This window comes from Empidonax traillii, unplaced genomic scaffold, assembly GCF_003031625.1.
Source record: "Empidonax traillii isolate 1590-97213 ecotype Southwest subspecies unplaced genomic scaffold, ASM303162v1 scaffold84:size2688230, whole genome shotgun sequence".
NCBI classification, from domain to species: Eukaryota; Metazoa; Chordata; class Aves; order Passeriformes; family Tyrannidae; genus Empidonax; species Empidonax traillii.
This window is the reverse complement of record NW_020955277.1, coordinates 1,637,967-1,651,110: the sequence shown is the minus strand read 5'-3', so window position 1 is coordinate 1,651,110 and position 13,144 is coordinate 1,637,967. Positions and strand designations below refer to the sequence as shown.

General features: G+C 46.8%; 1 protein-coding gene across 1 annotated transcript in view; it reads right to left on the bottom strand.

The window, feature by feature from the left end:
• The window catches only part of AKR1D1 (aldo-keto reductase family 1 member D1), a 35,279-nt gene extending 28,295 nt beyond the window's left edge, over positions 1-6,984 (bottom strand). The window contains exon 1 of the mRNA XM_027881164.1: positions 6,735-6,984. Within this exon, the coding sequence (XP_027736965.1) occupies positions 6,735-6,827 (93 nt within the window). The 5' untranslated portion in view covers positions 6,828-6,984. The remainder of the gene's footprint in view (positions 1-6,734) is intronic.
• Positions 6,985-13,144: the final 6,160 nt, after the last annotated feature.

Here is a 13,144-nt window from a genome sequence, read left to right as displayed (position 1 = left end):
AGGATAAATATTGTTCAATGTGAAAGCTAGGCTGAGTTTATCGACAGGCAGGCAAGGAGCCCTCTGGGAACACATAGCAGATCAGGCACAGTTGTCTTCCTGGGATGCTGTCGTGTATCTCCTTCCCTTCTGCCATTGACTCAAGGGCACAAATCTCCATTTGGAAGCATGGTTTTAGGATATCCTCAGATACCAAGGGAACATAAGGCTACCCTCTGGAACATCTCAGAAATCCCAACCCTGAAAGACCACATGTTGCTACGTGTCAGGTAGCTGTGGCTCTGCTGTTCCAAAGCCTTCCCTGAAGACAAGAAGAACTAGTACTGCATGAGGTAATACTGCAGCTTAAAAACCAAATGGCTTGAGAAAGCCAGTGGTGGTTACTGAAGTGGACTCTAAAGTGCACTCTAAATGTCCTTTGGAAATGCTGGTCAGGAATATGGCCCAACAGCTTCAAAAAAAAATTACTTTGTTTTGGGAACTTTGTTCTTTCCTTAAGTTCAGGGCATAAATATGAGGCTCCATAGCCAAATATCCCAGCTGACTCCCCCAGATGTGTTCAAATCAGGTTCTCAATATTTTTTTAGGGAAGAAAAAGGCAAAATATTTCCCTGGCCTACTTCTGTGATGATTTCATGTAGGTTCATAGAGACCATTTCATTAGAGAGCTAACTTAAGACTCAGTACTTGAATACTTGCTGAATTCAAACACATATTCACGTGTAATCCTTCACATTAAATGGACTGAGGTATTTTCTTTACATATTTATTTTAATAGCATGTCATGGGAAATAAGCTAAGGCTGTAAGAACACTTGGATATTAGGGCAATCCCTGCTCTTACCACTGCTTCTCTCATCTCTTTCAAGAAAAAAAATCTAGAAACCAAGTGGGAGGTTTACCTCAGGAGGAAGACAGTTGTCTGAGTCAGAGGGGAAATTTATAGAGAAAAGATCAAGAAGTAGAAACCTTTAAGCTCAACACTCACATCCTCTGCAGAGATCTCAGATATCACTTCTCCCTGGTACTCTCAATATGCGCTCTATTCTGTAGCTTTGGGTCAGGCCAGGTGACTTTCTTTACAAGTCACCTGAAATCATTGCTGTCTCCAGCCGATCATGTTTCAGAAGCCAGTGATGACCAGGAGGAAAATGGGGAATTAAACTGTGTGTAATACCTCCCTTACTGCAGCTGAGAGATCCAGATCGCATCATGGGGACAAATCACTTATTACCTCTTTTGACTTAACAGTAGCCTAGAGCAGCTCTGAAGGCAGGCAGCCTGCAGCAGGGGTGCAGCCAGCCCTGTTAGGAGTGATTGAAATAGTTTGTGCATGCACATCCTTGTGAGAGGAACTTTTTGGCATAAATGGTCCTAGAGAGAGCACTAGAAGCTGTTAGACCTGTACAACGAAAAGTTACTCTGTTCAGCTTCTATCTTGGGTGTAAAAAGTAATTCAGGGTGCCAAAACAGTGTTTTTACTTATGCAAAACAGATTTTTTTACTTGGTCACTCAGACTGGGTACAGGAGCCCTGGATGAACTTTTCCTCTCCCTGATTCAAACCAGCAATTTCTTCTTAAACAAAACCCAGACTGTCTGGGCACTCACAAGGGTTACTTTGTGGTAGTTAAAGATTTGGGGAAATGGGTCTCTCTCTCCCTCCTGGCTGGATGCCATACCAAGTTCTTCAGCATCCAGAGCTGTGGGGCTGGTGGGCAGTGTGCTTTCCCATGGGGAGGGTGCTCCTCCTGCTCCAGCCTGTGCATGTTTCTTCTTGTCTCTCTCTAGCTATCACATACCCCACGATCACATTATTTTCCTGAGCTGTGTGATATGAATTTAATCCCCAGAGGCTGAGAGGAGGACCGAATCTGGTTTCCCACCGCCCATGTGGATTTCCTTACCAGCGGGCTATTCAGGGAAAGGCAACTGCTACCTCCAACTGCTTTAATAATTCTTTGATTCCTCAGCTTGTACTGCCAGTGCCCAAAATGAAATGCTTTGCCATTTGTTTTGCCTGAAACTATTCCACAAAACTGCTTCCAATTTATGAATGGATTTGGCTACCTCAGAACCTCATTTTCAGCTAAGTCGCAACTTGCCAAAAGCCCTCACCCAGTGCTATTCTTCAGCACTTTGCCCAATCTTACGTTTCAGAAGCAGCGCCTGTGTACAGTGCGGTTGCTACAACCTTCCCTCCAAGCCCTGTCCTCCCTCAAAACAGGAAGGTAGGAGAGGAGCTGTGGCCAAGGCCCCTTGACCTTCCAGGGAAACAGCAAGTATTTATGTGGAGACACTGGATTGATGATCTTAGCTGTGTTGACAGGGATGAGTTATAAAGTGAAGCAGGCATAAGTGCAGTTTTAACGAGGCATAGGATTTCCAGGATTTGGGAGTGTTTTTAGCACCTTTACCCTCTAAGCCCGCTCATCCCCACATGCCATCAGCTTCCAGATGGGTACCAGCACCACTTGACGGGCGGAGCTGGGAACTAAGCATCAATGCTGGGAGGTGGTGGGAGCCCAGGGCGCGTTGATCTGGTTCTGCTGTAGCACGGGGCAATGCCACAGGCTCATCAAGGGGGCTGTCCTTCTCTACCATCCTGCCCTGTGGGGCTGCCCTCTCCCTCCTCCCCCCCGCTACTTAATACCCTGGAGAATTGGGTCAACGGCTTGGGGGCCCTCAGGGAGGGAGAGCTGGACAGGGTGCATCTGCTAGAGCCTTGGCAGAGCCACTCCTCCACACATGGGTTTTGCCAGAAGGATCCACAGAGCCAGGCAGAGGTAGAATTGGCCTCTAATTTTAAACGTCTGGAGTGCCTTGATAGTCCTGATTAACTGTTGCCACTGTGGTTCCCACCCAGACCCATGAGGAGAAGGGATATTTGGGAAAGGAAAGAGAGAATAGGGGAAGGAGTCAGTGACTGTGATTTCGAGTTTTTCACTTCAGTCCATCCTGGCTAGGATAAATAGCCTAGTTTATATAGTCAAGAATTTAATACAACTCACACATTTCCTTCCATGTGTGAAGGAGAATGCAAAAACAACTTAAAGGCACTGAAACCTGCACCAAAAAGAAAACTTTATAGTTTTACAATTATTACGTTCCCTTAAAAATAAGGATAGGAACACCAAATAAAGCTGAAGAGAAAGGGTTCTTTTTTTGATAAACAACACAAATTTATGACTAATTCCATGACCCACTGAAGATTTCTTTCTTTTGTTAGCAGAAGGGCTGATAGCCAATGGATTCATTGTACTTTCTTGCTGTGGTAAAGCAAAAAGAAACCCCCAACATTGCGCTGTTCATTCTCAAAGAATTAGCTGAGTTGTCATCATGACCTCTATTAAGTCAGAAGAAAAGCTCTCTTACATCTAAGGGGAAAGAGCATTCAATTAAAATCAATCGGATTATCAAACAGACCTTTTCCACAGTGGTCCAGCTCTGCTCCAGTTGAGTCAGTAAACTTATACAGGGGACCAAATTCAGTCAATAGGTTTATTTTTTGTTCAGTGTTTCACAATCAGGGAAGCATGACTTATCTCCCAAAGTCTCTTTGGGAGAATAATTAAGTTATTTAAGATGAGCAAGGCAAGCTGCTGACACATTTCAGTTTTGAAGGCACTGCTGTTCAGTTTATCCAGACAAAGCCTGAAACGTGAAAGCTGGCCTCCTGCCTTTGTTTTCTTCTAACCGACTGCTGGAGAAGCAGATTTCCCTGCTCCATGGCTAACTAGATCTGCCTGGTTTGCTTAACCAGCGAGCACATTCCTGCACTTCAGGAAGAACACTCTGGACTCATTACGAGCTACTGGGCTACAGCACGACATTGAGAAAACAGATTTGTTTTGGATAAGCTGCTCTGATGTGGAGGTGCCAGGGTGAATAACCTCTGGGGGGAAAAAAAAAAAAAAAAAACACAAAACCAAACAAACACAACCCCCCAAAACCTGCCTCCAAGAACAAGATGAATAATCTGACAAATGAATAGCTCTGTATTTTATATCAAAGCACAAAAGGACTAGAATTTGCGGAGATCTGACTCATGAGCAAAAATAGAGTGCTGGGGACGGCTTGAGCCGTTGCTACCACCAGCTGCCTGCCCCCACCGCTGGAAAATGGGTGGCTCAGATGCTGCTTCTTAAGCAATTCAGCCACAAAAGGCTACAGTTAAGCATTTTCAAGGAAACGTGTCAGCGCTAGTTTATAGCCGCACTCGTTAAGATAAACCTTGAAACGGTCCCGAGCTGCCACAGACTTTTAGCTCTTGAGGCAGGAGGAACTGGATAGACACTTAGCCAGGCATCCCGGTGGAAATCGCACCAGGCATAAATCAGTACTCAGCAAAGCAGCTTGTCCCAGCTAAGTGGTACTCCGCTGCCACGGCAAGGTGTTGATAGAAGCCTCCTCCCCGCCCCCTTTCCCAACCCTCTTATCAGTAAAGCAGCCTTTTTGAGATGGGCAGATTTTAAGCCCGTGACCTATTTAAACGTGCGGCCCCATCACCGACCGGCAGCGCAATACTGCAACAACTCCTGTAGCACTCTGCTACTGCGTTTCCCAGCTGCTCTCTGTGACAAGTTCCCGGACTCAAATAGAAGCCCTAATCCTAGTGTAAAGCTCCAGCCTCGCTGCTTCAGATAAACATACATTATTTCACCTGGTCTTCTGCGAAAATGAGACTGTGGCAAGGGCCTTATCAGTGCTGCTTTCTCTACCTCTTCTCAGCTCCTCCTCCCACCCATAACTTTCTAACATGTTTATCATGCAGAAAGAGAAAGATAGCTCAGAAAATCAAACTCCTACAAATGCGGGGGGAAAGGAGAACGGATGGTTGGGTACGTGCACCCATCCCCACTGAGGGTACAGTTACACAGCAGCTTCAATTGCTCTAGATTGGAGTTGCCGTAGCAATGCCTGCCCTGCCTGCATCATCCTGTTCTCTCCACTTTCTGTCAGCAGAAAACAAAGGCGGTACATGAGAAAAGTAAAAAGTCACTACCTGTGGCTGATTCGTCTGAAAACCAGCCCTACCTAAAATTGATTCGTTTTGCTGGTTGAGCTCCATACAAAGGCCACCTTGAAACAAAGTGAGGATGAAGGAAACATCAGGATTTTGCAGGGGGAAGAAGAAGCAGAACTGCTGCTCTGTTGATTTTGGGACAACTGAATTTCTGTAGAATGAATTCTTAGCAGGGTTATAGCAGTGCCAAGAAGCTGTCTCCAAAATTCCCATCCACCTCCCCTCTCAGCTCCTACAGGTTACTTGCCGCTCTGGGCCCCCAGCCTGAGCCTTGGCTAATGTCACAGCATTGGACCACAGCTTGTCCAGGTTGCAGATGGGAAGTGCAGCAAGGCAGAAGCCCTGCTGCTGGCAGCTGCATGTTTCTCATCTTAAAACTACTGTAAAATTGCAACTCGAGGGTTAGGGGCACAATACAAAAGTATGGAAAGAAATGCTTCAAGTTCACTCAGAGCTATTTTGTCTCTGAATTATGTAACATTCTGCTTTGCTACATTAAAACTCCTGTTAGAGACCTTTAATTTTGTTTCGCTAACCTTTATTCAAAGAATGCTCTAGCTGAAAATATCTCCAGAAAGTCTAGTGATGTGGGGGATGATGACTAGCCTCTGAAGTTGTGAATTCTTGCTGATTCTCCCCGTGTGAACCAGCACTGTTGTCCTGGGGATTTCTTACACTGTCTGCATCACTCATGCAACAGTGTTTTTTGAAAATCTTCAACGCTGTTATTTATACACCATAGTACATTTAGTAGTTGGTAAGTGCTTTTAATCAAGAGTTTTCTTTAAAAAGATAATTGTAAATACCTGTGGTATATGGAGTCAGACACACAATATTGCATCTCAACTGATACTGTTACACAAGAGGGGTTCTGGCCACGATGCCCCTTTTCCACCCCTTCAAACAAACAAAGATCAGGCTGAAAGATCAGGTAGTTTAGGAGAGCTTTAAAAGGCAGTGGCTAGCGAATTGCCTTTGTTCTCCCAGGTGCGCAGAGTGAAGAAGCATCAGGTGTGCTTCCACAGCCTCCACGCAGCCGACCAGCTACGGTTAGAAGGGATGCCTGCCCGGGACACACAAAACCGAAGGATGCCGAATATTTGAGAGTGGTTTGGCCGTTGGCAGTCAGCTGTGGGAGCCGCAGGAATCAGGATGCAGGAATTTGGGTCTTTGTTTCAGGAACATTCCTTGGAAAGTGTCGAGGCCAGCTGTAAGACGGTCCGAAATCCCTCATCTTATCTACGCTCGGCGCAGGGAACTACCCGGGGTACCCGGTCGTACCGACCCTCCCGGCTCCAGAAAACCGGGGGCTCCCGGCTGCCTCGCCGGGGAACCGGCGCTCGCTGGGGGTCACATCCCTTCCCAACCCAGCTTGACCTTTCACGGCCCCGACCCCAGGCACGCCGCGCCCTTTTCCCGTTCGCCCACCGACCTGGGGCGGAGGGAGGCAGGGACAGCTGCACAACACCGCGAGCTGGGCGGGATTTTTTTAATTTCTTCTCATCTTTTCCTCATCTGTGCGTCGCGCACTGCCCGCTCTGCTCACGGGAGAGCTGGGGCTTTAACTTTGCACGGGGAAAGGAGCAAAATGAGAAGCAGTCGGGACGGGAGGAAAGGAGGAAGGTAGCCCCGGTTCGGGGGTCTGCAGCGAGGGCGGCCGCCACCTGCCTCCGCCAGCGGCACGGGGAGTCCCGGCGCCCCCGGACTTACTTTCTGGGGGTCGGCGTAGGTGCCCAGCCCCAAGAGCGGGATGCTGTTCCCGTCGCTCAGCGGGATGCGGTGGCTCTCGGCTGTAAGGTTCATCTTGCCGGCAGGTAGGGCCGCCCCGGACCTGGGGCTGACTCTGCAGGGGGGCGGGAGCCGCCTCTTCTCAGCCAACCGCGGCCCCTGCGCTCCGGCACCCACCGACGGCTGGACGGAGCGGACCGGCGGCGGCTCTACAAGGGGCCGAGGTACGAACTGTCCGATCCCGCCGCCGGGGAGCGCCTTTTTGGGGGGCTGAGCCACGTGTGCCCGCGGCTGCCCTGCACCGCGCCCCGCCGCGCACCGCCCCGCTCGCCGCCCCGCCCCGCGGCCACCGCGGCCCCGCGCACCGCCCCGCGCCGGGACGGCCCCTGCGCGACCCTCGAGGGGGAAAGCGGCAGGGGCTGGGTGCGGGATAAAGGCTGCTCCGTGTGAACCTCAAGGCGGGCCGGTGGGCTACCTACACTTTGAGGGGTTTGGGGTGATGCTGCTGCCCATTGTCAGGGAGTCCCCCCGTCCCGTCTTGACCGGAGCTACCGGCAGCAGGGCACCGGCTTCACGCGGTTTGGGGCGTTTGGTCTCTGAGCTTTTCCCACAGAGGTGTAAAACCCTGGACAGTTTCCACCTCTCCTTTCCAGTAGCTGAAACCCACTGCTGTAGAGGCAAGAAGGGAATGAAGGAAATCCCAGAATGGTGAGTAGTTCCTCTGCCTCAGTGTGAGTCCCAGATTATGTCAATGGGCTCAGGTTCCTCACTATCAAGTTCTGCTCCACTTTGGAAAAAGGGTATATATTTTCTAACACTAATAGCCCAGAAAGGGACAATGTCCTTTATGAAATTCAACAAGTGGCTTTTACTCTTTTCTGATCCTCATAAAACACTTAGGGCCATCCATGCTTTTATACCACTCTGCAGAGGTGTACCTGTCTTAACACACCTGCTTTATGTCCTGTATCTATGCTGAGTTCTCCCCGTTTGATTTTGAAGTGTATGGTCTTTTATGTCTTCCCAGATTAACCTGAAATTTAGCCCTCAGAGAGCATTACTCCTCAGCCACAACAATGTCCTTTGCCTGGAAGACTATTTTGTCTCTTCTAATACCCCACTTGGCTTTCTGTGCATGGCAATCGTTCAGCAGTTATGCAGTTCCAAGAGGGGTTAATGGATCCATCGTGATAAGTTATCTTTGCAGGGTTCTTGAAATCGACAGGTGTACGCTAGTTTGCATTTAGGGAAACGGTTAGTGGCTGCTAGGGCTGGGAACCTAACCTGGAGAACATCCTAACAAGAGATCCTTTTAGTGTTACTGGTTAGATACCTGCAAGAGTACCCAGTGAAGATGGAGAAACTGCCACTTTCACAGATAGGAGTGTGTCAAGAGGCTCAGGACTAAGTGCAAGCTAACTTGATCCCAGCCCAAAAATTTCTAGCTAACTAGAATGCCCTGCAGGACGAAGGTAGGGTGCTGTAGTGTATGTAAAATGCTCCTTGGAAGGTGGACTGAGTGTGATTGAGGCTTTCCTGACAGCCTGTGCTTTCCCTGAACAACGCAATGTGAAGAGCTATCTGTAAGGTGACTGGATTCCATCTCAAGGAGGGGAAGCTGGGGCAAACTGCAGCCTGTCTGTAGCTACTGTGGGAACACTGATCCTGCTAGACCCCATCTGCATGTTATTGCAAGCTGTGGGTACCTGCAGGTGTGACGTGGAGGAAGAAAACCCAGTGACGACTTCCATGCCTCCTTGTTCCCATGTAACTGACTGCTATTTTCTTGCTGCAGGAGAAGCTCCTATCTTCTCTCCCTGTGCCAAACACGCTTAAACATACTGTGTGTTTGTTGGAGGACAAGTCAGTTCTAGCTGCATGTCTGAGCTACAGCCTTTGTTCTACTGTATTTCGAACAAAGGAGCAAAAGCAAGGAGAGAGGAAGAAATGCGGCAAGTAGAGTCTGATGTGGCAGAGGGCATTCAGAGACCTCCTTATTTCCAATCCTGTACTAGCATCCCATGAAGAGGCTCTGCTGTCCAGTGGCTGATTTCTACCCCTTAGCTTCCATGCTCCAAGTCCGCCCCAGAACCCACTTTTCCATAACTCTTCTCAATCCAGCATCTTGTGGGGAGTTTGAAGGCACAATTACTTTGGATTCAGAACACATCCAGTTTGCTCACGTGCTCTGGGAACAGAGCAGTGTGTGCCCTAAGGTGCGTGTGATCCTGAGCTAAGCAAAGCACAACTGTGTCAGTGGTGCCTGTCCTGGGCAAACAAGCAAGTGTAAGGAGCCTCTCTGGCAGGAGTGCACTAGTCTGATACATGATAGCCTTCAACAGCAACTGTGGAAGAAGGATTGACGGACCTGCCATAATTCACAGAACAGGGAGCTTGAACAGGAAAAGGATTCGTGTTTCTAGGAACAGGCAAGCAAAACGTTCCGTCACCCACGAGGCAAAACAGGCACCCTTCCCTGCTACAGGCCCGAGCCCCCAGCACCCATCAGGGTGTAGATAACAAAGAACCTTGGGGTAACAGACAAAAGTTGCCTTACTTGTAGCTTTACTGCTAGACCAGTCCTTATAAAATTCAGTCCATGTGTTTGTCAGAGAAATTGGAGAGAGGCAGAGGGTTTTACAAGTCCTTCTCCCTACCCCTGCACCTTAATTGGCTGCAAATAGTGTGGAGACTTTTAAGTCCCATAGCACCTCTGGCTCCCTACCCTACTGTTCTAATGCATTTGCAGATTTTATACTAAACCCCAGAAAACAGATAGGAAAATGCATTTTTTTCCTATTTACATCTGAGTTATTAACTCAAACTAGCCTTATTTCACAGAAGCTGGAAATACTAGCAGATTTTGAGCTGACAATGAGTATCCTTTAAAGAACAAAGGAAGCCAAATAATGTAGCCCAGAGCCTGTCACATCTACTTCTTGTTAGTAACAATTTCTGTTAGCTGTTCGGGGGAGTGCAGCTCTCAGTTTCAGAACTTAAATGACTTAGCCAGACTTTTTATGAGGACATGGTATCTAGCAACTCCAACTGCAAAACAATGCAAGTTTCTAGAGGCAAAGCATTGGCTGCTGGTTATTGTCGATCAGTAACTGTTCAGGAGCTTTTATAAAATGCAGATGTGATCTCAGTTCTTTCTCTAGGAAACAAAAACAATGAAGTTTCAGCCTGGGCTTACTAGCAAGTAGTGAGTGTTGCCATCCTATCAACACAAGTTTGTCTTCTCTAGCAAAGCTCATAAAGCACACAAGAACACCTTCAAAAGCAGCTAAGGGAGGTTTGTGATTCCTGTATCGATGGTGCAGAGTTTTATAGTTACATTAGTCCTCTCAGACAAGTAAAGAGAAGTAGCATCTTATACTTGCATGTGTTTTGTTCCCTGTCCCCTATATACAGACACAAATAATATGGATCAAAAATATATAAAGTTAGATCTAAGTTTTTGCAGGAAAAGTGGGTCAGACATCTGATGATTCTTACTTTAAAAACGTACAGAAATCTCAGGTAAAGAAAGTACTTAACGACCTCCTTACCTGAACAAAACTCAGGTAAAGAGGTGACCCTTTTACTCATTTTATCTCAAATTGCTGAGTATCCTGGGAACATGAGAAAATGCGCAAGGCCTTTAAATATAGACTCCCCAGTTCTTGGAAGGAGAAGGAGCTATGGGTTGAGAAGGACTGGCTTTGTCATCTCCTAGGTTTCATATTTTCTTGGACATTTGTAGGTTGTCTTTTTTTTTTTTTTTTTTTTCCTTCAAACTTTTGGTTTGGACAAGGGAATATGTTAAAAATAGTATTCTGAATTTTCTCAATCTCAGTGTGTTTACACATTGTAGATTAGATTAGGGAGATTCTAAAGGTAGGTGACCTATAGTGCCTAAAAATTTGCTTTTTTAAAAAGGAAAATTGGAAGTACTTTTAAAATACATGTATTTATTAGATAAAAAGTGCATGTTGCTACAGTTTCTATTTTCTCTGTGCGTCGTGCTCTACTCTGTGTAATTATCTGCTAGAATGCATACTCTGCATATGTTTTTAGTTAAAATTTCTTAAAACACGGCCCTAAAGTCTGCATATTTTCAGCCTAGTCCTTTAATAATTCACATAAAATAGCATGTGTCTGTCCTGCATGTGGAATATCTACTTGCATATTTTCAACTATTTACCTTAGAGATTTTAGTAGCATGTGTTAAGACTAATAATTCTTTTCCATTTTTAACATTAAATATGATAGACTAACACATCAAGGAAAACTTCTAGTTTCACTTTTAAACTCTAGGAAATAAGGTCTGTGTAGTGTTTAGTAGGGGGCTATACATGAAGTGAGGTTCCTTTTTTTCTTCTTGCTAAGTTTTCCAGTGTGGAAACAAACGATGTAAGGTGAACTGGACAACACCTCTGCTTGTTCTTGCAGCATCTTTTTGTTCTATATTCACATCATCATGTGTGTCACAGTATAGTTCTCAAGGACACCCAGTGAGATGAGAGTTACATCTCACCTTAACCTTGCTCTGCCTGCATGATTCCTTCTTTTAGTCACCAGGGGATTTTTCATATGGAAGCACTTGTGACCTTTTTGATCATGTTTGTTGCACAAGGGTGATCACTGCCATGATAACAGCCTGGGCTTTGTTGGGAAGTGTGATATAATAGGCATTCTTAGCAGTTTCTGTGCAAAGACCTTTTTTCCCTAGCTCCCACTGGTGCTTGTAAGCTACTTGGCAAACAATGGAACACTTAAATAATGTGTTCTTGGTTTATTTTGATTATTTTTATGCCTACTAAGGACTTGTTCTTGGTGAGTTCTTCTTTGAAAGACCAAAGTTTGCTTTCATACTTTCAAGATTTGTGGCTTAGCAGTGATAGGAGTATGATATATTTACACTTTCAGTGAAACTCTTCACTGCAAGCCCCACAAAGCTGTACCTGACCTCCAAAGACCTCATCTGGTCCCACTTTTCCAGAACTGGTACAGCACTTCTACTGGATCCCTAAGGAGAGCATAAGGACAGGGAGAAAACTGAGCCTACTGCCTGTATCTGTGGAGAGATTTTGGGAAATACTTGATAGCTGGATCACTTATCCCTTCTGCTTCCTATAAATGCTCTGTGGCTACAGCTGTGACAAAAGGGAAATTCCTGTGTATCCTTGACACTGCTCCACTCTTCTAGTAACACTGAAGAAGTGAAGCCATTCCAGGCCTTTGATCACTCCTGGGGTACAGGAGGAATGCTAGCAGCTGCTCCAGATTATTGTGCCACATCTCCAGAGGCTGTGGAAATGCACTTGCACTGCGTCAAGGCACAAGGGCTTCCCCACAGGCCAGCCTGGCAGTGGCAATCCCAGTCTGTCCTTCTTCCCATGACACCTTGGAACAGGTGCAGACCCCCAGGCTGCAGCATCATCTGGAATGCACACAGTGACAGCCCTGGTGCTGCATGCTGTGGGGTGCCATGGTGGCTGGCTGTGCAAATAGCAAGAGCCTGCTCAGCACTTCAGCCCCCCTCTTCTTTGGACAGTAGCAACTGAATGCATTTGTGGTGGATGCTGGACCAGAAGCAACAGCCACATGGGAGAGCTCCCATATCTGATGGGGAGTAGAGGAAGCAAAACTTCACAACACGAGAGTCAAAAGCATCCAGGCTGTTTATATACCACCACCATATTTCCTATCGCACAGCAGGAAGGCAGCTGGCACTAGCAGTACAGCCCCTAAAATGTGCCCTTTTTCCTGTTGGGGTGCACTTCTGAGACTGAATATGGGACTTAGTGCCATGGTCTAATAACTGTGGTGGTTGTGGATCAAAGGTTGAACTTGGTGATCTCAGAGATCTTTTCCAACCCAGCTGATTCTATGATTCAGGAGCTGGGTTGTTCCATTGCTGTCCAGGGAGTGTTATTTATGTGCTGAAAAGCCCCGTGGAGGACCAGGAGCTCCTTTGGAGGATCAGCAACTATTGGGAGAGCCAGAGAGATACTCAATTTGAAAAAGTAATCCTTTGGAAAGGTAATCCTCCATTTCTTTACAGGTGTCATTTACATAGGCACTGTCTCATGAACCTGCTGTCTTTTGGTCACTGTCCTCATACTCCAGTTTAGTGTTAGCAGGGCTTACAATAAGCCAAGCCATAAGCCAGTTTATTTCCCTCCATCGCGGTCTGCTTTACTGATGTTATAGCTTTCTTCTAGTAATGGTATCTCAGTTTCTGCTCCAGACTGTCTTTGCTCTGGCACATGCCCAACCTGGGAGCTGGTGAGCACTGCCTCTCAGATCCTGGGGCAAAGGTCAGTAGCTGCATAGTGGCCTCTGGATTCCTCAGATACCAACCCTCATCGTGTGGGGAGGCATTAACCTTTGGCCCTGAATAAGTG